Source organism: Drosophila mojavensis, unplaced genomic scaffold (assembly GCF_018153725.1).
Source record: "Drosophila mojavensis isolate 15081-1352.22 unplaced genomic scaffold, ASM1815372v1 contig_36, whole genome shotgun sequence".
Classification (NCBI taxonomy): Eukaryota; Metazoa; Arthropoda; class Insecta; order Diptera; family Drosophilidae; genus Drosophila; species Drosophila mojavensis.
In genome coordinates this window covers 4,250,201-4,274,893 of record NW_025318858.1, presented here as the reverse complement: position 1 = coordinate 4,274,893, position 24,693 = coordinate 4,250,201, and the positions used below count along the sequence as shown (strand labels likewise).

General features: G+C 40.5%; 7 protein-coding genes across 12 annotated transcripts in view; 4 read left to right on the top strand and 3 right to left on the bottom strand.

Annotated features, from left to right (window-relative positions):
• The window catches only part of LOC6575960 (P protein), a 29,407-nt gene extending 23,789 nt beyond the window's left edge, over window positions 1-5,618 (top strand). For all 3 annotated transcript variants that reach the window (XM_015164899.3, XM_032728907.2, XM_002001928.4), the window contains exons 3-11: window positions 903-1,053; window positions 1,132-1,192; window positions 1,488-1,626; window positions 1,919-2,823; window positions 2,883-3,212; window positions 3,298-3,645; window positions 3,710-3,857; window positions 4,023-4,116; window positions 4,805-5,618. In XM_015164899.3, the coding sequence (XP_015020385.1) occupies window positions 903-1,053; window positions 1,132-1,192; window positions 1,488-1,626; window positions 1,919-2,823; window positions 2,883-3,212; window positions 3,298-3,645; window positions 3,710-3,857; window positions 4,023-4,116; window positions 4,805-4,889 (2,261 nt within the window). In that variant the 3' untranslated portion in view covers window positions 4,890-5,618. The remainder of the gene's footprint in view (window positions 1-902; window positions 1,054-1,131; window positions 1,193-1,487; window positions 1,627-1,918; window positions 2,824-2,882; window positions 3,213-3,297; window positions 3,646-3,709; window positions 3,858-4,022; window positions 4,117-4,804) is intronic.
• A 2,804-nt stretch (window positions 5,619-8,422) lies between these two features.
• Window positions 8,423-13,169, top strand: LOC6575959. Its single transcript, XM_015164897.3, has 4 exons — window positions 8,423-8,545; window positions 9,987-10,140; window positions 12,329-12,415; window positions 12,519-13,169. Exons 2-4 carry the CDS (start codon window positions 10,062-10,064, stop codon window positions 13,085-13,087), a joined length of 735 nt encoding a protein of 244 aa, XP_015020383.1. The 5' UTR covers window positions 8,423-8,545; window positions 9,987-10,061; the 3' UTR covers window positions 13,088-13,169.
• Window positions 13,170-13,879: 710 nt separating this feature from the next.
• On the top strand, window positions 13,880-16,814 carry LOC6575958. Its single transcript, XM_002001926.4, has 4 exons — window positions 13,880-14,753; window positions 14,827-14,979; window positions 15,565-16,525; window positions 16,593-16,814. The coding sequence occupies exons 1-4, from the start codon at window positions 14,116-14,118 to the stop codon at window positions 16,725-16,727; spliced, it is 1,887 nt and encodes a 628-aa protein (XP_002001962.2). The 5' UTR covers window positions 13,880-14,115; the 3' UTR covers window positions 16,728-16,814.
• On the bottom strand, window positions 16,724-17,542 carry LOC6575957 (peptidyl-tRNA hydrolase ICT1, mitochondrial). Its single transcript, XM_002001925.4, has 2 exons — window positions 17,299-17,542; window positions 16,724-17,236 (listed from the first exon to the last, which is right to left on the bottom strand). Exons 1-2 carry the CDS (start codon window positions 17,461-17,463, stop codon window positions 16,805-16,807), a joined length of 597 nt encoding a protein of 198 aa, XP_002001961.1. The 5' UTR covers window positions 17,464-17,542; the 3' UTR covers window positions 16,724-16,804.
• A 322-nt stretch (window positions 17,543-17,864) lies between these two features.
• On the top strand, window positions 17,865-19,878 carry LOC6575956 (probable tRNA (guanine(26)-N(2))-dimethyltransferase). The gene is made up of 3 exons (XM_002001924.4): window positions 17,865-18,390; window positions 18,444-19,520; window positions 19,584-19,878. Exons 1-3 carry the CDS (start codon window positions 17,912-17,914, stop codon window positions 19,795-19,797), a joined length of 1,770 nt encoding a protein of 589 aa, XP_002001960.1. The 5' UTR covers window positions 17,865-17,911; the 3' UTR covers window positions 19,798-19,878.
• On the bottom strand, window positions 19,811-20,962 carry LOC6575955. Its single transcript, XM_002001923.4, has 2 exons — window positions 20,202-20,962; window positions 19,811-20,053 (listed from the first exon to the last, which is right to left on the bottom strand). The coding sequence occupies exons 1-2, from the start codon at window positions 20,650-20,652 to the stop codon at window positions 19,932-19,934; spliced, it is 573 nt and encodes a 190-aa protein (XP_002001959.1). The 5' UTR covers window positions 20,653-20,962; the 3' UTR covers window positions 19,811-19,931.
• Window positions 20,963-21,223: 261 nt separating this feature from the next.
• LOC6575954 (serine/arginine-rich splicing factor 2) lies at window positions 21,224-24,618 on the bottom strand. 4 transcript variants are annotated; one of them, XR_001449351.3, is made up of 6 exons: window positions 24,413-24,617; window positions 24,135-24,265; window positions 22,745-23,190; window positions 22,579-22,670; window positions 21,856-21,972; window positions 21,224-21,781 (listed from the first exon to the last, which is right to left on the bottom strand). XR_001449351.3 is itself a non-coding variant. In XM_044008900.1 (4 exons), the coding sequence occupies exons 1-3, from the start codon at window positions 24,491-24,493 to the stop codon at window positions 22,791-22,793; spliced, it is 612 nt and encodes a 203-aa protein (XP_043864835.1). In that variant the 5' UTR covers window positions 24,494-24,618; the 3' UTR covers window positions 22,175-22,696; window positions 22,745-22,790. The 4 variants fall into 4 exon arrangements, 2 of the variants coding, with proteins under 2 accessions (XP_043864835.1, XP_002001958.1); XR_001449350.3 differs by having other exon boundaries at window positions 21,224-21,972; XM_044008900.1 differs by lacking the exons at window positions 21,224-21,781; window positions 21,856-21,972 and having other exon boundaries at window positions 22,175-22,696; window positions 24,413-24,618.
• Between the last annotated feature and the right edge of the window lie 75 nt (window positions 24,619-24,693).

Here is a 24,693-nt window from a genome sequence, read left to right as displayed (position 1 = left end):
ATACATTGTACTATTGAGTTTGTATTTTATTTTTATATAGGTATTTGTTTTATTGCAGTAATTATTGTAAAAATTTTATTACCCACCCGATTCGGCATAGACATTGGCCACAGGCTCAAGTGGGCTTATTCAGCTTCTTCTTCAGCTTTTTTTTTACTTTGGATTTTTTTTTTTTTTTTTTTTTGTCGCTGGGTCTCAATTGCGACAATATTTATCACTTTAAATTGTTTGATGGGGACTACTATTTTCGGACTTAGCATAATATGCAAATGCCACGGCCTTTATAACTTCCGCAATGCGAAACGATGCGATGCTAATGGAACCCAAGAAACCAATTGAAGCATATTTTCGTGGCAAATTGTATTGGCGTCGCATATCCTTGTGGTCAATTGGCAAATGGCTTTAGTTCAGGGTCAGGTGCGACTATTTTTAGACAAGTTTTCCGTAGACTAATAAAATGTGAAAGCCAATGTCAACTGCTGCCAGTCATCAAAGTCCTGTCGATGTGAGCGCAGCCAATGAGCCAATCGAGCTACAAATATTTGCCAATTTTCCACAAGGGTAGATGAAAGAAATTAGTTTAGCTAAGAAATATGATGGAGTAATATCGTCATTATCATTAATATTACAAAATGCATTGTCATTCCAATTATCATTGTTATAACTATTGCTATAGTTATTGTTAATGATTAATTTGTATTACTATTATCAATATCATATTCATTGACATTGGGATTGTCATTGTCATTGTTATTGTTATTGTTATTGTCATTGTCATTATCATTATCATTATCATTTTTATTATTATTAGTATTGTTATCATCATTATCACCATCATCATTTATTCATTCTAAGATTCATTCATAATATAATTAATTTAATTTCCGTATCATCCATTGCAGATGTGGAGCTTTTACCCTCAGAGGATGTCGGCCAGCATGAACAGCCATTGCAGCATGGCAATGGCCATGCGGAAGATCCACGTGCATTCACACAGATCGGTATCAATGTGACGAACGAGGCGGGACAGGTGCAGCATGTGCTCGATGGCAGGTTCGTAGTTCTGTTCGACTCGATTGTCAGTTACGTAATTAGTGCAACCAGTTTTCTGTGATACCCCCGCACCTCTAGGGACCTGGAGAACAACAACGAGGATCATCACGATGAGAACGAGGGCTATTGCAAGAGCAACGTAAGTATAAAATAAAACAAAATTGATGAATTCCGCTTGAAGAACTTTGCTAATAATTTTGAAATAATTAGAGAACAGAATCGTATACCTTTTAGCCTATATGTTTCTAAACCTTTTTTCGTAATTTCATTTGTAGACTTCATATCTGAAGTTTCATTTTAGCATTTTCTAGTATTACTATTTTTCTAGTATTATTTTCTATAGTTATTCTATCAGGAATTATTTTACGCTAAGAAATGTCATTTTAATAATCCAACTAACTCTATTACTTACCTTATCTTTCATCTCTTCGCAGCTTAAAAAATATCTGATTTGGTTTAAGATCACGATACTACTTGTGGTCTGGTGCGTCTTTACGGCTTTTCTTATGTCCAACAACGAGCATGTCGATCAGCTAAGTCTTATAAGTGTCCCCAGTAATGGATCAACAAGAGGTGAGTATCAACAGCTAAAAAGCCTCAAATACAAACTAGAATACTCATACTCGGTATAGAAATGCAAAACGAGTATATAAGTTTTCTAATAGAAATTGATAAATTGGAATATTCATCCATATCCATAAGTATATAGTATATATGAAATTATTATTGAAATATATGGAAGACTTCGAGACTCTCTAGAGATGTACGCATACATAACAAGCTTAATAGATACTATGATATGGTACTGTGAGCAAGTATCTAGCAGTCAGTTACACTAACTCACTCTCGTCTCTTCCCGTTCCAGTCTTTCCCATAGCCACGGCCAGTCTAGAGCGTATTGGCCTGGGTCTGCGTGGACCCTTCCGCTTGCAGGAGAACGAGCTGCTGCTGAATGAGAGTGTGCCACTGCCCGTGCTGCGGGTGCAGGTGACGCGCAGCTACTTGGATGCCCTGGGGCAGGAGATATACGCTGAGAATGCCAGCCAGCCCTGGCAACTGGATATCGTGTACTTCGAGATGATCGATGCAACCAAGGATACGAAGAAGTTGCGCACCTTCGAGCTGAAGCCCAGCGACTCCAGCTGGCTGGCTCAGTCGAATGGCACGCGACTCAGCTTCGAGTTCAGCAGCAGCATCGAAGGCGAGTTGCCGCTGCAGCTGAATGTGGACGAGTCGCCCATCTATAAGGCGCATGGAGTGCTCTATGCGGCGGCGGTGCTCTGTGGACTCTACGTGATGATCATTTGGGAGGTGGTGAATCGCACCTTTGCGGCGATCATTGCCTCCACTTTGTCGGTGGGCATTTTGGCTGCGCTGAACTCGCGCCCATCCATGGCCACAATTATGGGCTGGATCGATGTGGAGACGCTGCTGTTGCTTTTCGGCATGATGATACTCGTGGCCATACTCTCCGAGACGGGCGTCTTTGACTACCTGGCCGTGTATGCCTATAAGATCACCAATGGACACGTTTGGCCATTGATCAATTGCCTATGCCTCTTCACGGCTGTGCTCTCGTCCTTTCTGGACAATGTGACCACGGTGTTGCTCATGACGCCCGTGACGATACGTCTCTGCGAGGTCATGAGCCTCAATCCGGTGCCCATTCTCATGTGCATGGTCATCTACTCGAACATTGGCGGCGCCCTGACTCCCGTTGGCGATCCGCCCAATGTCATCATTGCCTCCAATAACTACATATCCAAGAACGTGAGTATGAGGCCATTGTATACCCTGTAAACATTTATGAAATGATTTTCCCTTCGCAGGGCGTCAACTTTGCCGTCTTCACGCTGCACATGCTGCCCGGCGTGCTGCTGGTCATGGTCCAGACATATTTGCAGCTGCGCTTCAAGTTTCGCAACATCAGCGATCTGCAGTTCAAGGACTCGCCAGAGGTGGAGGAGCTCCGGCATGAGATTCATGTGTGGAAACGTGCGGCGGCCAGTTTATCGGCCTACTCCAAGGACGAGGAGCTGGTGCGTCAGACACTGATGAAGAAGGTGAATCGCTTGAAGCGTAGCCTAAAGAAACGCATGACAGCTGTCATCGAGCCAGCGCCCAACTATCAACAGACTTTGGCGAATCTGCAAGCGAAGGTGGGTTTGCTATAGTATATATAATATATAGTATTATTTCTATTATAATCATCTTCCATTTCCCTCTCTCTCTCTCGCTCTCTAGTATCCCATTCGCAACAAACAGCTGTTGATCAAGTGCACCGCCGCCTTGGCCTTTGTGATCAGCTTGTTCTTCTTGCACTCGGTGCCGGAGCTGCAGCGTCTCTCGCTCGGCTGGACAGCCCTATTGGGTGCTATATTTTTGATCATACTGGCTGACATTGAGGATCTGGAGGCGATATTGGCACGTGTGGAATGGTCCACGCTGTTGTTTTTCGCCGCATTATTTATACTCATGGAGGCTCTCACAGAGCTGGGCCTGATCGAATGGATAGGAAACATGACAGAGGGCATTATTTTGGGCGTGGGCGAGGATCGGCGTCTAATGGTGGCTATATTGATTATACTATGGGTGAGACGTTTATCCATATACATAATAGTGTAGTATGATTTATATATCTAATATTGAATTATAGGTGTCTGCTATTGCTTCCGCCTTTGTGGACAACATTCCGCTGACCACGATGATGGTCAAGATCACAATATCCCTGGCTCAGAACAGCACCCTCAATTTGCCGCTGCAGCCTCTGGTCTGGGCCCTGGCTTTGGGAGCATGCTTGGGAGGTAAGTGTACGATATACGACATATAAAATACGATATACAATATACGAATATACAATATATAATATTCGATATTCTATTGAGGATATATGATTTACAATATACGACATACGATATATGATTTACAATATACGATATTGAAACTCTAAACATTTTCTCTATTTCTAGGCAATGGCACTTTGATTGGCGCCTCGGCGAATGTTGTTTGTGCCGGCGTTGCCGAGCAACATGGCTACAAATTTACATTCCTTGAGTTTTTCAAGTGAGTTCTACAAATTGCTTTGACTAATCATCAAAAATAACTGTTCTATAAGGTTGAAAAATACGTGTAAGATCTTAAATTAGGCTGAATTCTTGAAAGGGAAAGGGGACTGTAAGCTCGAAGAGATATAAAGGGATAAAGAGAAAAAAATGAGACAGGGCGAAAAACAGATATAGAGAAAGTGATGCAAAAAGTGAGAAAGAGAGAGAGAGAAAAAAAAGAGTAAAGGAACCAGGAATACAAAGAAAAAGGAATTCAAAAAGGCAAAAAAAAAAAAAAAAAAAAAAAAAACCAAAGTGAGAAAATTAAAAAAAAGAGAAAGAGGCAAAGAGGGAGACGTCGAACTAATTATAGCCGAAAAGATCAAGAAGAGTATGAGAGGAATTCAATAATAAAAATAGGATGGAGGAAAGGCTCTAAGAGAACACCAGGAAACAATTGTCTATTAATTAACGGTCCCAAGAAATTATTTTAAGTGAATCTGAGAGGAGTCCAAATTTAGTTGGACATTACTTACAAAAAAAAAGGTATATATTCATTGTAATTGAATTGATTTTTGTCATCAGCTTCTTTTTCTTTAATTTATTACACTAAAGGCTCTAGTTTTAATAACTAGCAAACAGTTAACAATTCCAAAAAGAAAAAACTCTAATTGAATATTATTCAACTACTTTCTTTTGGTTTACAGAGTTGGTTTTCCTATTATGATTGGCAGCATAATTGTGACAACGGGCTATCTTCTCGTCTCGCATTCGCTATTTGCGTGGCATTGATAATTGGCCCCCAGCCGCACTTCCTACCCAACTAAATCAACAACAAATACAAAATCAACAACGATTTCAGAACAAGGCGCACTTTACCTCGTTACCTACAGCAAAATAAATAATTAAATAAAATGTTAAACATTTTTTTGACAGAGAAACGAGCGAGAAAAGGAAAACAAGAACAAAATGAATTTCTATAGAAAAGCATACTCTGAGTATGCTAAAAAGTAATAAACAAAACAAAACAAAACAAATACATTTATGAGACAAGTAAAATTAAAATTAAAGCTAAAATAAAAAAATCACATTTATTTTTACACATCATTGTTAGTGTAGTGCGTAGTCTAAAAACTAAACGAAAGAACAATTTAAATATAAATGTAATTGTAAAAATAAAAATAAATAAATAAAAAAAAACAAAAACAAAATACAAATAATAATAATAATTATACAAATGTCGCTGAACTGTGAAACAATTGTTAAAATGTCTTATGTACGAATAATAATAATAAGAATAATGATAATATGCATTATAAATTTTTCGCTGCTCGTCCTAATTTAATATCAATTTAAAATTGGTTTCCGACAAAGCTGCTATGAATGTTGATTGTGAAATTTAGTTATTTAATTTGTTATACATTTAGCTGTAAACAAGGAATGAAAAACCGATACACAAAAAACAATGTCAGAAGAACAATAAAAATTTAAATAAATTATTTTAAATGTCGCAATTTTGAATTTTGCTGTTTATTTTAATGGGTTCATTGGGGTTTCAATTAAAACTAAATTTTTAATAATATTTGCTACACCCAGAACTGTCGAGCTCTAGATGAAGAGGCTTTTCAATAGAAAATTTTATAAAATTTAAAATGTTGAACTACTTTTTTTTTCATTGGCTAATTATTAGTAGCATATAAAAAACTTGGCAGTCAAATCTAATTAAAAATGTTTTATACATATATTTTTTTTAATTTAAATTTTATTTCAGCTTTTGTCGTTAAGTCTATAACGTATTCTTAAATATACCTTAATTATTAAGGTAGCTAAATGCCTTTATGGCTACCAAGTCTAGTTTGATTTTTTTTCAAGTCTCTTCTGAAATTCAAGTGGTGCAATCTTAAAGTCTTCTGTTGATTGTGTTGGTGACTAAATTGACAGCAAGCTCGTTTGGGTGGGCGGATATTCTGTCCGCATACATAAGCAAAAATGTTTGTCTTTAAGACCTGGGAGTTTGAAGAAAACCAATCAAAACCTAATATTAAATGTAATTTCTATTTATATTTTCAAAATAATTCACTATGATTTACCAAACTTCAACAAAAATTTTCAAAACCGAATGTAAACGCTAGCTTGAACAACAGCTAAAAAATAAATATGGAAAATAGTTATTTGCTCCGCATTTATTTGATGCGCCTGAATGCACGCAACAGTTTTTGTTCTTCTTTGGAATGCTGAATAGCTTGAGAGCTTTTATTATAGACAGCAGCCTAAAAGCATGCAACCTTTTTTAAATTAACTTTTAGCAAACTTTTCTTATGTGTTTATCAAAACCTATAGTATATATTGGTAATTGGTAAATAAATTGAAAAGTCTATATTAATGTAATTGACTCAAACTTAAAAGCAAAACTTTCTTTAAGTTTAATTGAAACTTGTCATTCGTAAGTGCAGTAAAATTGTCAATATTTAAATGTCTTCGATGGGCAAGGCGCAAATAAACACTAGCCGGTCATGCGTTGTCAATTATGGCCAAATAGCTGCTGGCCAATTGTTTGCAATTCATGCGTTGACCGCAACGCCTGCCTCTGTCAACTGCGTCTGGCTATGCACTTCACTCCATTTGCTGTGCTTCAATAGGCAAAGCAATATGCTATGTATACACACATATGTATATTTGCATGTGTGTGTGCTAGTGTATTACATAACACTTTGTTGGGGGTAATTAAACATTTAACAGTATATGTCTAGCATAGTTCAACTGCATTATGGCTGAGGTGGGCGTCAAAGGTTTTACTGTCTGACTGTTGGTTCAAGTAATTAGCTGGTTATGCAAATTTCTCTACGTGTGTGTGTGTGCGTATATGTGTGTGCCTTGAGCAGCAGTGCGTAGCACAGCAAGCTTCACTGTACTGTAAAGCAATTTTTCTATTGAATATACATACATATCGGTATGGATGCGTATGCCAGGGAAACGCGTTCAATGAACTTGAAAAATGAGGGAAAGATCAAACTTAACAATAATAATATGTCAAATAAATGAATATGTTGACTAAAAACAAAAAAATACAAAACTGAAAATAGTATATACATTTATATTATTATTTTGAAATCTTTAAAGAAAATATATTTATAAAAAATTTAAATAGTAATAAATTACTTTTCCCCTTTTACTCAAATCAAGTGCAGTCGATAGACTAACGTTCAGTTGGACTATTTTTAATTTTCCATAAGTTTTGATAAATATATAATTTACATTAATTACTATTACATTTATTTCGACATTAAGCATTAAGCTCATATCTCAATTGAGCCAAAAAAAAACTTTCATTGAAAAACGTTTTATTCGGTTACCACTTGATCATTGTCTTATCTAAAGGCGAATGATTCATTATTGTACATTTAATTGGGCCAACATATCTTTTTATTTTCCAAATAAATAACTCAAGCTTGAAAATGCGGTCAAAATAACCGTCGAACGTCAGCGCAGGACAGGCCCAAAGAGGCCTTTCACAGCTGAAAGACAAATATAAGTGTATATAATATACTTATGTGTATATTTAATATAAAACATACATTTGTTATATGTAGTCGCATTTACAAGTGCCACGCCCCAACACGCTTTGTCGGAATCGCAAGTGCGCCAATTTTTTGAGGCAAGAGCCGGTCTCTGATCTCTCTCACGAAGCCGAAACTGAAATTGAAACTGAGCTCGAGGCATATAAATAAGAGCATTGAGTGTGCGCGACTGCAAAATACCCTGTGTGTAGCATTGGCAAAAAGAGAGTTCTCAGATCTTATGTTTGTGATATTTGTTCTGTTCTGTTATACCTAATTTCTGATCCCTTATATCTCTCTCTGATCTCTGAGCTCTGATTTCTGATTTCTGATATCTGATATCTGATATCTGACTTCTGATTACTGATCTCTGGTCTCTGATCTCTGTTATCGGACTTCTGATCACAGACCTCACTGTTCTCTAATCTCTGATTACTGATCTCTAATATCTGATCACTGATCTCAGATCTCTGCGATCTATGATCTCTGGTCACTCATTTCAAATATCTTTCTTTAATCGTTTCTCTCAAGTCAACGATCTCTAATCAATCTTACCATTTGAATCGTACACTATAAGAAAATTAATCTACCCGCTCTCCCTCTCTTCACCATTTGCACACCAAGTACAGGGTATAGACATGTTACGTGATGTTTTGCGAGCATTGAGAGATTGAGTTCGAGCTGGAGCTGGAGCTCAGCTTCAACTTGAGTTTCGGTGTCGGCTTTAGCTTTTGGCGCGTGTTGCAAGTGTGAGCCGTTGTCTCTCCACTCTCCATTTCAGTTGAAACGCAGACGTGCTGTGCGCAGGTTGTCCGACAGACAAACCAATCGCATTGCATCCCATCGAAACGAATTGAATACAGAAACGAAAACAAATAAAAATAGAGAAATGTACGAAACATAACGGTAAAGCCGAATCCGGCATTAAGAGGCCCATTTGCATGGACCTAGTGTAAACGGCAATATATACTTATCATTTTGGCAAATCCAAATCGGAATTGAAATTGAAATTGAAATGGGAACCCAATTGAATGAAACAAAACAACAACAAAATTTGAGAAACGTGCGCGCTTTCATTTTTTACCAAAAAAATAAAAGTTTTATTTGCTCTCTTAATTAGCAACAATTTTGAAATAAGTGTAAATCACATTTACAGCCATAAGCATAACAAATAATAATTATGTAGCCAAGTGTAATGTGTAAATGCATTTCAGTTTTATATGCATATCAAATATCAAAGCATAGAATTACAAAATTCCAAAATAAATGCAAACACAAAACAAAGAAAAGATAACAAAAAGAAAAACAGAAAAACTAAAACAAAACGACGTTAAAAACAAGGCCGCATAAAATAGTTAAAATTATCAAATATAATCACGACCCTTTTATACAACAAAATCGACTTTGGCAAGGCGACATTGCAGTACTCTATAAAAACATAGTTCATATATGGAACACATATACCAAATATATATAAATTGAATGATCGAAAGAAAACTTCAAATGAATATTCTTAGTAGAAAATGACAAATTGAAATACCAATAATAAGAAATGAGTATACATATATAAGACTTAAATTTTTAGTTTGATAAAGTATTATATCTTATAAAATAATATGAACTAGGTGATTTATGGATATGTCTGGAGCTATTACAAGACAATAAAGCTGACATCAGAACAAATACTCATGTATTTTTGATAGAGGAAGCACACATAGTTTTCTGATTGTGTAACTATTCTATCTATTCTTCCATATAGGAATCTTTCATCTCTGATCCCTAATTTCTAATCTCTATCTAAATAGGAATCTCAAATATGATTTAGTATATATATAGTATAGTATAGAGTTTGTATAGAATAAAAGATTCATTTATAAGCAAAGTCACAAACCACTGTCCCAATTCCCAAAGCTCTTCCTCCGTGCTAGAGTATCTCTCGTCTCGGGCAAAACCTTAACAAAAAAAAGACAACAACAAAAGCGCATTGAACAAAAGTGAGAGTGATTTCCAAACACATTTTTTGCCGTTGTTTTTTTTTATAGTTGCTGTGTGTGTTTTTTACTTCTTCTTCTTCTTCTGTTCATTCGTTTTTTTTTTTTGACGCTTTTATTGAAGGCGAAAAAAATCAAAAAAAAAAAAAAAAAAACATTCGCAGCCCAAGACATAGTTGAAATACTTTTCTCGTATGACGCATTCGAACAGACTTAAAAACCAAAAAAGAAAAGAAACGATTATTTGCCAAATGTTGTAATCCGTTTCTGTTTCTGTATCTGTGTGTGCGTGTGTATTGGTGTTTGTGTTTGTGCTTGTATTATTGTTGTATTTTTTGCAGTTTCTGAACGTTTTTGACGCACTGCGTTTCTTCTACTTGGCTAAATGCAAGCCACAAATTGTTCGACTTTTGATCATGTTTTGGCCAAAACAACTGCCGCTCACTGTTAGCCAACAGCTGCTGCTGTTTCTACTACTACTTGGCCTGCTGCAATGTAAGTACACTGACAACAATTTCAAGGTGACTTCTAGTTGTAACAAAAATTATATTTAATAGAGAATTATTTTAAATTTGACAAAATTTTTAAAGTTTTAGAATTTTGTATAAATATTTTATGAATTATGAACGAACTTTTTTTTTTTTTTTCATTGTTTTTATAATATACAAATTGTGACAAAAAGTGAATAGAAATTTTTAAAAAGTTGTAAAATTGTTTATGCATTAGGAAAACAAGTTTTAGAGTTTTATATTGAAAGTTATTTTAATACTTAGAACAACTTTAATATATAAATAGGTTTAGAATGGAAAAAAAAAATATATATATATATAAAATAAAAGTTATAAAATTTTTATTATATAAAAAAAAAGCATAATAAAAAAAATTATATTATAACAATTTTTAAATATTTTTTTAATTTTTAAGGGACAAAGAAAATTTTAATGCTTTAGTAAAAACTTTACAATTTAATATCTAATAATGAGAAAGAAAATTTAATAATTCCTGATTTTTTTTTTTTTTTATTTTTATAAATTACTGAAGATTGTTTAGGAAAAATATAAAAATTATAAATAAAGTACCAATTTCTAATTAATTAACATAAAATAAATTTTTAATCCCTTCAATCAGCTATACATACAAAACGCTCTCGAAAATACTAAAGTTATTGATTATTTGATCAAATATTTCACATTTTGCATGACAGCTGCAATCAGTGCTATGATAATTTTTTGCAGTGCACCCAAAATAAAGCAATAGCAAAATTGAATTTCAGGCGCCGCAACAACCGGTTTGACTGCCCAAACGTAGCCAAACGCAGCCAAAACTCTAGACTTTGCTCTGGCCCGCTTCGATTCGATCGAATGCGACGACCTAGCCAGACTAGACCAGACCAGGCCAGGCCATAGCCGAGCCGAGTAGTGCGAGCCAAAGACCGGGCCACCAAAGCAAAGCTGTTTAGTCTAAAGCTGAAGTCGCAGCTGAAGCTGAAGTTGTTGCCGGTCTTTGTGTCAAGGTCGCGCGTCTCTTGTGTTCATTTTGCTTTCAGTCGCTCGACGAACTACTTGAATCTATTAAGTTGAATTCATTATTTCCCTGCTTTATAGTTGCTGCGGGCCATTAGAGCATCTGATACTTGAGAATAGATCAAAGTACGTTCATTAATTATGTGCGACTTGCTGGGTGCAAAGCTATCAGAAGTGAGAGAGGTCAGTTCGCTAGAAGAATTAAACGAGCAATTGTTGACCCTGGCAGCAGCACTAACTTTATAAATTGGAATATGTGTTTAACTTTAAACGCGATTAAGAAACTTGAATTTTAGATTAAAGAGTAGTTGAGTTGTTACAAAAATAATTATGGAGACATCAGCATAGGTATTTATAGCAATATAATATAGCAAAAATGTAATGTACAAATGCCAACGGATAGATACATTTTAACGATTTGAAGTAAAACTTTTTTTACATAAAAAAAAAATTTAATCCTCCATTTTGATATATGTATACGATATATCGAGTTTTCAGTACTTGTGGTAGTTGTATTTTAAAGCTAGGCAAAAAAAAGAAGACCTATACCTATTTTCATATGCATCGCTCATGGAGTAGTTTGTGACCTTCGTTAGCATAAACTCAATAGAGCTTTAATAGCCTGCGAGCTGCCAATTTTAATTGTTGTATAACTGCTTTGCCACATACCATAGCCTCAAAGACAAACCAGCTTACCAGCCCTAAAACAAAAACTCAGCCCATAAAAACGTTATATTGCGTAATACAAAAAAAAGAGCAAACTTCAAAGCAGATTGAAAGATGTCCGTTTGAGATTAAACATAATGCCAAGCATCGACTAATTGGAAATACAATTAGCTAAAAAGATTTAATATAATGTACATTGTATAGAAATATATATGTCGTTCAAATTGGAGCTCAACAGTTTTGAAAGATGGTCAAATTAGTTATATTCAGAGTAGCTATGTTATAACATATAAACGCATACAAATTTTCATAAAAATATCTTCATATATAAATGATTATTTAACTTGACCAAATTAGTTTTTTTGTTATCATAAATTTACTTAAAATGTATAATAATAAGGCTGAGCAAATATGAAGAGAAATGTATACTTCTACAGATATTGTATATATTTATAGATATACATATAAACTAGTTTAATTAATTATTATTGCAGCTGAAAATGTGAATGGCTTCATCGTGCCACAAGAGCTGCAGTCGGCGCTCTCGCTAGTCTATTCCAATATACCGCCCATTAAAAAAGGTGAGTAAAATGATTAATAATATATTTCTGACTAAGCTCTCTGTCTCTCTCTCTCTCTCTCTCTCTCTCTCTCTCTCTCTCTCTCTCTCTCTCCTTTGTTCAGGCACCGATTCGCGCCTTGGCTTTGGCTTTCGCCTCGGTCAGCATGCGGATTTCCAGGTGCTGCTCGAGCTGGGGCCACAGAAGAACACGCGTCCCTTGGGTGATCCCAACAAGAATGATCAGTCATTCAGCAAGCGTCAGGTGAGCCCCAGCGATGAACGGGAACACCTCCGGCAGCAGCAGCTGATGACCAGCACGGAGCGCAACGCAGCCAGCTGGCTAGAGAGTTGGTCGAATGGCATGAAGCCTCAGCCGCAGGAGAAGCTGCACTCAAAATCAAAGACGAAGACCAGTCAAAAGCAGGCACTGCCCACTCGCGCGCCTTTGCCAGTTGATGCAGTGCAACAGCTGCAACAGCTCTACAAAATGGCCACCGAAGCAACGCTCAGCTCATCTTCCACCACAGTAGAGCCTCCAGCAAATGGACAATTGAAAAAGGCTCCAAGTGGATTCAAATTGCCACCGCCTGCACTCGAACAGGACACCAACTCCTTGGGCAACAGCAACAGGCCCACAAAGAGCAGAGAGGAAGTCACCAAGGAGCTCATGAATGTCAGTATCGAGGATTAGCTTGTATGATATACAATAGATATATAAATAATGGGTTTATATATGTTTTAAGTATATGTAAATATGTGCATATTTGGTTTAGCAAGCGATTTCTTTTGTAAATAAATCCAAATAAAGTATTCTAAATCAATAAAACTGCCGTATAAGTAGCATATTCAATAATTAAAGTGCTAAATGAAGACGTTAACATTTAAAATTCAAACTTAAATTTCAGTTACAGATGTCCAATGTTAACGTAGACTTCGGAAATCATTTTGAAGCTTAACTGTTATTTCTGCTGTGTTAACAGTCGGGCTTAACAGAGCAATACCAGTATATCAATAGAAAATCTTACATACGTAAGTTACCGACTCAATCTAAGGAATCTGAAACAACAACGCGTCAACTGCCGTTTTATACTTCCGCGTTCAATTTCCATCTCATATACCGTTCCCCTTTTCTTCTTCATTCAGTGGCTATGGTTTGCAAACGGCCTCTCAGCTCAGCTCGTTGCTTATGTCGTGTGAGAGCCCCTTAACATAAAGTGTGCTGAGCAGCATCAACTACTAGACTACAGTCGTTTAATGCTTCGGCTTTGCACGCGATTGAGGAAGATGACTTTAACAGGGGACATTTCAATGCTTCTTCAATGCTCATTTTCAGCTTTCTTTTCCCTTCACATGATCACTGTTTGATACTAACAGCAACGCTGTCAGCTCAACCAACATAATAAAATGTCGTGTGTGGGGCCCTTAACAGTGCAGTGCTGTTAGCAGAGCTTGTGAGTAGAAACCGTTATCAGACGGATGAACAACCAGGCGCCAAACGTACCGACTGCATTTTCCAGTGCAAAGAAGATCGTTGCAGTCGTCGAGCGTTTGTTTATTTTGTACGCAAAAAAAAAAAAAAAACACATCTAGATTAATCTACATGTTAAAAGGGTGTGCGTAAGATCTGATCTGACACATAAATATATGTCTGTGTATATATGTATTTGTATATAAATGTATATCTGTTTGTGAACTAAGTGTAAAAATTATTTGAACAAAATGTTGGATGCGGCAGCTGTGTTTTTCACAATAACAATTCCCACGGCCAGCGAGGAGCAGCGCTTGAAGGATGCCTACAGGCGGAAGATGCATCTGAAGGCGGCAGATGAGAATGGATCCGTGGGTCTCATACGGAATAGCACGGGCATGGAGACTGGAATTGATACCGGAACGAGCACGCTAATGAGCATGTCATTGTCGGCCTTTGACGAGCAGAGCCTCCGCCTGTTTGAGTCACCTGACGGGCGTGTGGGCGTGGCAGGGGCCGGTGCAGCTGGCGGGGGTGAGCCGACATTCGATTGCCGACGTCGCTTGCCAACACAGCTGACAGATGTGTCGGAGCGTGCCGAGTTGCTGGACTTACCTTTGGATTCAGCCATGGAGCACGTGCTGCAGCAGCTATTGCGTAAGTTTGAAATAACAAATGCACTCTGGCTGCGTAGCCTAGATGGTGCCAGCTACCAGATCACCTTCACCCTGGAATTTAACGAAATCTACGAGAATCTCTACGACGCACTGCAGCACTGGGGCATCGGCGAACGTGAGGGTTCCGCCGTGTCCGTCATGAATTGCATCGCCTCGAAAACCTATCAAAACAATCCCAAAAAATCCGACAAGCAGCCGGCGGCGCACAGCGAGTGAGTACAGTAGAGCCAGCAGCTACAGTAGAAACCCGCTAATGGGCAGCTCTTCCTTTCTTTTTTTCTGCAGTGGCAACAACATTCATAACGCCCACAAACAGGGCACCTGGAATCGTTTCATGAACTCTGTGCGCTCCAGACTGAACGTCGCCCAAGTTGTTAGAGATGTCCGCCTGGATGCGGCCATCACATTTGACTTTTGCATTCTACTTGTCTCAGCAGCGTAAGTGGGACAGAGAAGGGAAGGCGGGTGCTGTAGATCCCGGATTCTATTAAGTGCATCTTGTACCCAGAAATTAGTTAGACAAATCAGCATGTGCTCTAAAATGAAAATTGAATCATTTCACTTTGCAGCCTTTTAAACAGACCTAAATTTGCTTGCCTAATTCTCTCAAAAATTTCACTTCTACCTGCTTCTTTTCAATGTCTTGCATTATATCATGAAATATAAACTTTTGGTTGTTGTAGAGACTCCATTATTAGTCCGATTAATTTAGGTCTAACTTTTAACTAATTTGTGGGCCACTCTGGACTTACAAATAATTCTCCGCTATTATAAGGTATTCCAAATTCCCCAATGACTCACTCTACTTTCCATTGAATCTCTTTGAACTTCTCAACAACAACAACAAATCCTGAATTTTAGATCCTTTTGCTCAACCAGCAATTAATTCCTTAAGGGCCGAATCCGCTGAAGCTTTTACGTATTCTAAATTCAAAAATACTCTTTGCATTTCTCTATCAAAATTATCTTCAATAATTATCTCTATTCTCCTCTTTCTCTCTCTCTCTGCCTTCTATACTGCAGCATCTTGGCATCTTTTGGACTAATTGAGAACAGCACCATATTTCTGGCCTCCAGCATGCTGATCTCCCCATTGATGGGACCCATTATTGCGGCCATTTTCGGCACGGTGATCGAGGAGCGATCTCTGTGGCGGCTGGGCATGCGCAACGAGCTAATTGGCATACTGCTGGCCACCTTGGTGGGCTTTCTCTTTGGCCTCGTGGTCTGCACCACGGACAAGAAGTATGGCATTGGCGAGGGACTGACGGAGGAGATGCTCTCCCGCTGTGATCTGCACTCACTGGTCGTGGGCCTCTTCACGGCCATACCGTCGGGAGCAGCAGCTGCCATTGGCATACTGGGCGGCAATATTGGTTCGCTGGTGGGCGTGGCCATCTCTGCCTCGCTGCTGCCGCCAGCTGTCAATTCGGGTCTCCTGTGGGCCTTGGCCTGCATTTACAAGCTGTATGAAAAGGACGATACGCTCTACGTAGATGTGGTCAAGTCGCGCACCTACTCCGAGAATCAGGCAACAGAGCTGGCTATCCTGGGCACCATTAGCATGTGCTTAACTCTATCCAATATCCTATGCATCTACCTGATGGGCATTCTGGTGCTGAAGGTGAAACAGATTGCTCCAGTGATTGGACGCAGCAATCGTCAGTTCTGGATGCACGACATCAAGGTGCCGAGGAGTGACGCTGCTATTATCGACGAGCTGCTGGCAGATCTCGCTAAAGAGGATACCCATGGCGACATTCTGCGCCATCTGGACGAGGCTGCATACCAGCACACCTGGTCGCCGCGCAGCATACGACATAGCTTCTCCATGCAGCCGGGTGTGGCGACCATTCATCGCCTGGAACAGCTCTACACACAATCCTTGACTAAGCCGCCAGAGAGGAGGCCACCAACAAATCAACCAACCATTGAGAGGCGTCACACACTGCGCTTGCCGAAAACTGATGAAATTCCAGTGAATGTAGACGACGCCTTCTCTAATAAGCTTCGATTCCTATTCATAAACTTCTCTTATCTTCTCTTTGCAGCGTGCTCGCATCTGCAGCATGCCATCATACAGAGTCTCACAGCCGGAGAGAATTGATACCAGCACTCGCATCAATGTGCCAGTTGTTCCACGCTTCACAGTCACGCCCGCCGCAGAGGAGCTGCTAAATCATTAGTTTATACTACATTTAAATATTTAATGTTTAATCTTTAACAAAAACTGTTGTTTGGCCAATTAGAAACTATAAATTGATTATGCCTGACGATCCCGTTTGGTCTGACTACGAGAGCGTTTTAGCTGCAGCCGCTCCCTGGCCGCCTTCTCCTGGCGGCGACGCAGCTTCTCCACAGTTTCCTCACTGGGCTCCGTTGGCTCATCGAGCTCCTGGGCGCGTATTAACGAGCGCAGCTTCTCCAGCGCGTCAGCCAGATTCATTTGCTGGGAGCGAGTCAAATCGCTTTTGATGAAATAGTAGCCTTCCTTGTTAAGCTTGTTCGACAGCGCTTTCAACAGCTTCTCGCGTGTCTTCTCCGGTATCCAGTGCGCCTCCGAGAGCTTAAACCGCACATCAACTTTGGTATTCGAGGTGTTGACGTGCTGGCCACCCGGCCCGGAGCTGCGACTGTAGCTGATCTCTAGCTTATCCATGGGTATATAGCCATTGAATTTGTCGCCACTGCCAGGCTGTAAATATGCAGACATTAGCAACCTTTTCATTGATTTGTAGAGCAAATACAAATATTTACTGGTGGAGGCGGCGGCGTGTAGAGCTGCAGACGGGCATTTGGATAAATTTTATCTAGAGACAAATCACTTTTGTAGGACAACTGGCGACCGAGCAGCGTAGCGCTTCCATATGATTTATTGCTGTGCTGCAGTACGCTAATAAAGGCACAGGTTATTTTATTCATGTTTTTTATTCCAAATAAAACTAAATGCAGACCGCCTGTTACGACAGATTCAAGCCAGTGCTGCCAACTAGTTGTACAGTCAGAGCTCACGATAGGCGATAGCTACAAATGGCTAAATAAAAAAGCTAGAACTCAGTGCGGCCAAATAGCCCCCTATTAATAGCGAAAAATCTAAAGGAATTGGTTTTAACTTAGCTCTAGTTTAATACAAAGCTTTTACTTTGTTTGCTATCATAAATAAAAAGGCAATTAATTGCCCGGAGCTATTCGCCAATCTGTCGGGAAAATAGCTAAGCCATTTTGAACAGCTGTGCTGCTTGCATTGCCAACTAACCATGCAATACATATGATTTCTGTTTGCATGCTATAAATTTCGTTATCGATTTGCCGCCACAAACTATCGCCCGTTGTGCATCGCTATTGTAAAAACGTGTTGACAACGCGTGAAATGGAAGTAGAAGTTCAACAAGAGCCACCGCCTGCGAATCCCAATGCAAACATAATTACAGAACGCAATGCAAACATCATATCCGGCGGCAATGTCTTCTACAATCCGGTGCAGGAGTTCAATCGTGATCTGAGCATTGCAGTGCTCAACGTTTACTTTCAGCGTTTAGTGAAAGAGCGCGCTGAGAAGGCGAAAAAGCAGCAGCTACGTAAGCAGAAGCAACAGGTAGACGACAATGGGCAGCAAGAGACCACTGTAACGCCCAGCTACACTGCGGGAACTAAGTATGAGGATGGTATGCGGATACTGGAGGCTTTGGCAGCCACAGGACTACGGAGCATCCGCTATGCCCAGGAGATTGCCGGAGTGCGTCAAATCGTGGCCAACGATTTGTCCAAACAGGCGGTGGAATCGATTAAGACAAATGTACAACACAACGGCGTGGAGCATCTCATCGAGACCAGCCATGCGGATGCCATGTAAGATGTCTCAGTCACTTCTCCATATGATTTCTAGATCTAATCCCTTGCAGGACTCTCATGTACTTGTCGACGGCTCCTCAGCAACGCTTCGATGCTGTCGATCTAGATCCGTATGGCTGCCCGAATCGCTTCCTCGACGGCGCTCTACAGTGCATAGTTGACGGCGGCCTTCTCCTGGTCACCGCCACCGACATGGCTGTTCTGGCCGGCAACGCACCCGAATCCTGCTATGTGAAATACGGCTCTGTGCCGTTGCGGATGAAGTGCTGCCACGAGATGGCTCTACGTATCCTGCTGCACTGCATCGAAACGCACGCAAATCGTCATGGCAAATATATTGAACCGCTGCTCAGCATCTCTGCCGACTTCTATGTCCGCATCTTTGTGCGCGTCTACTCCAGTCAGGCTCTATGCAAGTACAGCATGAGCAAGCAATCCTGGCTGTTCCAATGCACTGGCTGTGAGGCATTCACGCTCCAGCCACTGGGCACAGTGCGCAGCAAATCTGCGGAGCAGCCACAAGTGGTTAAATTTGGCATTCCCACTGGACCCGCCGTAAACAGTCAGTGCGAGCACTGCAGCCATCGGCATCATCTGGGCGGACCGATCTGGTCGGCGCCCATACACAATATGGAATTTGTCGAGGATCTGCTGCAGTCGGTGCAAACGGCGCCGCTCTCTGAATTGGGCACACAGCGTCGTATTGTGGGCGTTCTATCCATGGTCAGGGAGGAGCTGCCCGATGTGCCGCTCTACTACACGCCCGACAAGCTCTGCTGTGTGCTCAAGCTGGAGATTGTGCCTATGCTGAAGATGCGCTCGGCTCTGCTGCATGCCGGCTATCGTGTTTCTTATTCCCATGCCAACAAGAACTCCTTGAAAACCGATGCGCCTGCCTCGGTGCTATGGGATGTCTTGCGCTGCTGGAGCAAACGGCATCCGGTGCGCGAGGATCGCCTGATACCAGGCACTGCCCTGCAAGCCATACTTTCACAGCCTTGCCAGCGAGACTACGAATTCGACGAACTGCATCCTCTGGCCAATCCAAGCAGTCGCAAACAGGCGCTCTCGCGTTTCCAGGAGAATCCGGCACCGCACTGGGGACCCGGCACAAGAGCCACGATCATGTAAGATAGAGCCTACACCTTTTCCCTTAAGTATTATTAGTAAACAAGCCTACTCTTCTATAGGATTGGCGACAATAAACTGCCCAAGAGCTATCGCAATCAAAACAAAAAGCAACGTCACAAAGCGGCGCAGCAGACGACGAAGAAGGAGGATAAGGATGAGGAGGAAGATGAGGCGCTCGCGAGGGGCGAGCAGGAGCAGGAGGAGCAAAAGCAATGTCAAGAAGATGAGGAACAACAGCCAGCAAAGCAGTTGAAATTATCGCCGACTACGTGAAACGCTTTTATGATTCGTTGCTCTGTCAATTTTTATTATATTTTCTTTTGCCAATAGTTGAAACGCAGCAGTTGAAAACTAGCAAACTTGTGAGCGCCTTTCTCTTTTCTCTGTCTCTGTCTCTCTCTCTTTCTCTAATAACGGAAGAAATTGCCATCGGAAGTTTGTCGCGAGAATCCATTGTTAACCAGCTGTGTATGGACGCCACTGCATATAAGCTTGACTGACGATGGATGTATCTTTTCCTTAATGCCACCTGCGAAGAGAAGGCGCAAGAAAATGATAAAAGTTAAAATAAGGCGCAAATCTAGCTCTGGCAATTCTAGAATTGTTCATTTTCTGAACTATCCTTAAATTTGAATTAGCTAAATCGGAATCGGAATCCTGAACTGGAACTGCCTTACCTAAGACCAATGGATGGCCCAGAGTATCCTCCATTTTGTGTGCCACAATGCGCGTGTTGCGCAGCACACGAAACACGTTCACTCGTGAAATGGAGCCCACTTCCTTCTGTCCATGTGGAGCTGCCCAGCTGGTCAACGCTGGACACGTATCACGTTGCAGCACCACGTCTATATTCTCCGGGAACGTTTCACGGCCGTGATCGTAACGAGCTTGGAGCTGAAAGTCCAGCGAATCCTTTGGAATATTCGGATTGGCGCGAAAACGTTTGCTATAGCGCACCGAGCTCATAGTCCGATGATAGTAGAGACGCTCGTGCGGCGAGAGGTGGCTGTGCCACTTGTCGAAGGCATTTGGGGGCGGCGGTGGGCGGGGAAAAGGGCAAATGTAGGTGCCCTCCTTTCGCAGATCCGGCTCGAAGGAGTCGTTCTTCACCATCTTGTCCATAAACATTGTGATATATCTTTTGTAAACCGATTTTTTTGCGTTTAGCAAAGATAAGATCCTTTTCTTTTTGGGTTAGAGCGAATTTTTTTTTTTTTTTTTTTTTTGTTCAAAAATTTATTGAATGGAAATTTGTTTGGGAATTGAATTCGTTGCCGTGCTGAAAACGTGTTGTCAATAAACACAGCTTTCTACACAGACGCCCCTTCAAACTGCCCGAAACTCTACAAAGATAGCATGAGGCATGTGTCCTCGCTTACTTAGATCCAATTGGAATTCGTTTGGTTGTGCTGGAAACGCTTTGTCAATAAGCCCATACATACATATATCCCACAGACAGCTTGTGTAGAAAAAAATGTCTACATAGGTTGCTTAAAATGCATTTCTAGATAAATTGCATTTTCATAATTGTAACAGATTATGTTAAATTTTTCTCCGTTAACCAAAATACCAATAAAACAAAAGAAAAGTGTTTTGTACTATTAATTCAATTTTTATTTGTAATATATAATTTAAATTTGCATAATTATTGTCATCTATATGAGTTAATTTGAATTTGGCTGTAATAGAATCCGAAATGTTAGCTACATATGTTAATGCTTTACTTACCAGTTGGATTCCAGGTGAATCAATCAAATTTATGCTCAGTGGTTGGGGAGGGTGGGGGCGTCATTTGTTGTCCGAGTCCGCTACAAATTTCGCTAAAGTCAAAAGTAGGCCCCACCAATCGCTAGATAGAGCTGGAAACAGCAGGAAACAACGCCAACAACACCGCCAACAGCAACAAGTGCGAACAAGAAGTGAAGCAGCAAAACGCCAACGGTAAACTAAACAGCGAAACAGTTGAGGGCCGGCGGCAGACAAGGACGCCGGCATCTGCAGCAGCATAACAGCAGCAACAGCACCAACTCGGCAGACGCAGACGCAACGGCAACATTGTGAGTATATGTGTGCGCGCGTGCGTGTGGGTTGTGTATGTGTGGGTGTGTGGGGAAGTTCGAAGTAACAGCAACAGCGGCATCAGCAGCGCAGCGAAGTTTTGCAGATAACAGCAACAGTAGCAGTAGCAGCAGCAGCATGAGCAGCACCCGGCAGCAGCGACGCGACGTTTCCGCTCTCCGCTCTCGTTTTGTGTATGCTGCTCAGTTTATAATGTATATAGAAAGAAATGAACACACGCTGCATTGCTCCGCGCTCTCACTTTCGCTTTACCTCTCTCGCTCGCCGACTGACCGACTCTCTCCCTTGCCCACGCACGACTCGCACGCCAGCCATAACATAACATATACATTAACAGCAACGACTGCAACAAACGCCGCGCACTCTTGCCTGCGTATATATAAATGTGTAAAATGGTTGGAAAGCTGTTAATAGATTTTTGTTTATCATAATCGTAAATGGGGGGTGGGGGTTACAGTTAGAAACGAAAAGTAACGAGCAACACAAAAGATAACTGCAAAAATGTAACGGACAATCGACTAGCAGAATGTGTTGTTTCCCGCATTGTTTTATAGATTTACATATTATTTAATTTAGTTTTCTTGTTTTTTGTTTTGTTTTATTCTTTGTAGTGTGTGCTACACAAATCATCAATAATGGCGCCCAAATTATTAAATGCTACATTCATCCCTAGATACCCTAGCAAACACTATTTTTAGCTGCTGACCCGTTTGAGCAGACAAATTATATCAAACAGAATATGCAAAAGAAAAACAAACAGAAGGTAACTGAAAAAGAATATAAAACTAAATCTCAAAACCCTTTCGGGGCTGAACTATGCTCTGTTTTATATACTCTCATAGTCCTTTTTAGTTTGCTCTCTTATGTTGATTTGTTTTGTGATTTGTTCGCTTCCTCAACTTAAAATAGTGTATTATAAATATTCTGTATATATGTATGTATATCTGTTATCAGTTTTGTTTTGTTTTTGTATACCTGCTGTTCTGGTACACAGCATGAGAAGTTCTTACAGCAGCCTAGTTGAGCGGGTTTTCCTGGATATACCGTTGTCCACGAGTCAATTAAGGCTGCAAATCGAATTGAATGTCACAAACTATTATATATTTATAATTAAAACATAAATCTATAGATTTGTACTCACCCTTTTCGTACGTAAAAGTATGGAACGTCTGAAGCGAGCAGCATTTTTAGGAACGACTGCGACTGCGTGAGCCGCTGGCCAGGCCGCCGCTACCGATACCGTTGCGACTGTCGCCGCGCACGGGACTGCGTGAAAATTTGCTGCGACGACCGGGTGAACGACTGCCCGCCGAGCGCGAGCGTGAACGAGGCGAATATGAGGAGCGTCGTCGCGGACTGCGCGAACGACGACGCATCGGCGAACGTGAACGCGAGCGACGACGTCCTCCAGCACCGCCGCCAGCGCCGGCGCCAAGACCAGCGCCACGACGACTACTGCTGCTGTTGCGGCGTGTCGGTGACGAAGGTCGACCATAGCGTGCCATTTGAACGCGCAGCTCCCTGCCGTCCAGCATACGACCATCCATGGCCTCTAGTGCATCCTCAGCGTCGCGCTTATCATAGAAGCTAAGGTGAGAAAAAAGATTAGGATGACATTTACAATCATTTCGACTGGCATGTTTGGTAATTGTTGTTGTTGTTGAGAGTGAGTAGTGTAGAGAGGAGTCTGAATGAACGGAAAATAATGAGTTATAGAGCCAAGGGATACCCTGGCTTGATAAGCTAAGTGACTCTTAGTTAATAAATTCTTCTCTATTGCATTTAGTGACTCCAATTGGATTCTTGCATATTCAAACTTAGCTTATTTCAGATATTAAAACGTGTAGTATTCGCAGTATGTTGGCTAGCAGAAGTTTGGGTAGGCAACAGTTGCAATTGAAAACATTTTATCTAGCATCCTTGCTTCGAGCATGATTAATACAGTCATGATCATGCGTAAACTGAGCAATAATGCAGGTTAGTTTAATTATTATCAATCAATTCGTTTGTAGTATTCGCAGTATGTTGGCTAGCAGATGTTTGGGTAGGCAACAGTTGCAATTGAACACAGTTCATCTCGCACTTTTGCTTCGAACACGATCAATAAGTAGTTGATCATGCCAATATAGAGCAAAAATGCAGAATATTTAACAAATCCATGTAGTATTCGCAGTATGTTGGCTAGCAGAGGTTTGGGTAGGCAACAGTTGCAAATGAACACATTTCATCTGGCATTTTGTGCTTAGACTATGTCTAACAGCATATAAACATGTTCAAGTAGAGCAAAAATGCAAAGAATTTCAATTGGCTAATCGGATAACTTTAAATTGAATAAATATATATATATCCCATGTATTTACAGCGATTATATGAAAATGTGGGAATTTCCATTCATAAGGTAAGCAATTCGTGTCTAACCTCAAAATACATTATGCATTAAAGTACGGCATAAGTGAAAACTCAAATGACTTTCATTATGCACCTGTTCATTTCCACAAATTAATTCGGTTTCCCTAACATTATTTACTTACCGCACAAAGGCAAATCCGCGACTTTCACGTGTGTAGCGATCGCGTGGTATGTAAATGTCGCCAACTTCGCCGCAACGTTCGAAGACACGACGCAAGTCTTCGGGCGTGGTGCGATATGTGAGATTGTCGACCTGCATCCGAAAATACAATGTAAATTGAATGTCGAATGAGAAAAGGTTATCTAACCCACACAGACAGTAAATCAATTGCCGGCCGCCATTTTGTCTGGCTGCATGCCTGCGTTGCTGTACTTTCTATTTGATATTTTGGGTACTTGCCTTTAGCGAGACCATGCCATCGATTCTGGGTGGTGGGCGTGCACCGCCTCCAACACCGCCTCCGGTGCCGCCAGTACTCATTCTTTGCCTTTTTATGCACTGTTTTGAAAATTACAAATTTTTTATGCAAAAATTTACTGATTTTGCCGCCGCTGTTCAGCTGTGCCTGCTCTGCTTTACTCTATCGATGGATGAAATATGAATGCTGCTTCGATATTTTTACGTTGACTGAAAGGAAATATCGATATTCAGTTAAAACAAGTTGACAGCTCTATTATGGC

Coding starts and splice junctions, on each gene's coding strand:
- LOC6575959 (XM_015164897.3), top strand. CDS start 10,062: ATGTTTTGGCCAAAACAACTGCCGCTCACTGTTAGCCAACAGCTGCTG. Junction 10,141..12,328: donor ACTACTTGGCCTGCTGCAAT/GTAAGTACACTG, acceptor TTATTATTGCAG/CTGAAAATGTGAATGGCTTC. Junction 12,416..12,518: donor TATACCGCCCATTAAAAAAG/GTGAGTAAAATG, acceptor TCCTTTGTTCAG/GCACCGATTCGCGCCTTGGC.
- LOC6575958 (XM_002001926.4), top strand. CDS start 14,116: ATGTTGGATGCGGCAGCTGTGTTTTTCACAATAACAATTCCCACGGCC. Junction 14,754..14,826: donor CAGCCGGCGGCGCACAGCGA/GTGAGTACAGTA, acceptor TTTTTTCTGCAG/TGGCAACAACATTCATAACG. Junction 14,980..15,564: donor ATTCTACTTGTCTCAGCAGC/GTAAGTGGGACA, acceptor TCTATACTGCAG/CATCTTGGCATCTTTTGGAC.
- LOC6575957 (XM_002001925.4), bottom strand. CDS start 17,463: ATGAATAAAATAACCTGTGCCTTTATTAGCGTACTGCAGCACAGCAAT. Junction 17,237..17,298: donor ACACGCCGCCGCCTCCACCA/GTAAATATTTGT, acceptor GCATATTTACAG/CCTGGCAGTGGCGACAAATT.
- LOC6575956 (XM_002001924.4), top strand. CDS start 17,912: ATGGAAGTAGAAGTTCAACAAGAGCCACCGCCTGCGAATCCCAATGCA. Junction 18,391..18,443: donor ACCAGCCATGCGGATGCCAT/GTAAGATGTCTC, acceptor AATCCCTTGCAG/GACTCTCATGTACTTGTCGA. Junction 19,521..19,583: donor GGCACAAGAGCCACGATCAT/GTAAGATAGAGC, acceptor ACTCTTCTATAG/GATTGGCGACAATAAACTGC.
- LOC6575955 (XM_002001923.4), bottom strand. CDS start 20,652: ATGTTTATGGACAAGATGGTGAAGAACGACTCCTTCGAGCCGGATCTG. Junction 20,054..20,201: donor GGGCCATCCATTGGTCTTAG/GTAAGGCAGTTC, acceptor TTCTCTTCGCAG/GTGGCATTAAGGAAAAGATA.
- LOC6575954 (XM_044008900.1), bottom strand. CDS start 24,493: ATGAGTACTGGCGGCACCGGAGGCGGTGTTGGAGGCGGTGCACGCCCA. Junction 24,266..24,412: donor ATGGCATGGTCTCGCTAAAG/GCAAGTACCCAA, acceptor TTTCGGATGCAG/GTCGACAATCTCACATATCG. Junction 23,191..24,134: donor CGCGGATTTGCCTTTGTGCG/GTAAGTAAATAA, acceptor TTCTCACCTTAG/CTTCTATGATAAGCGCGACG.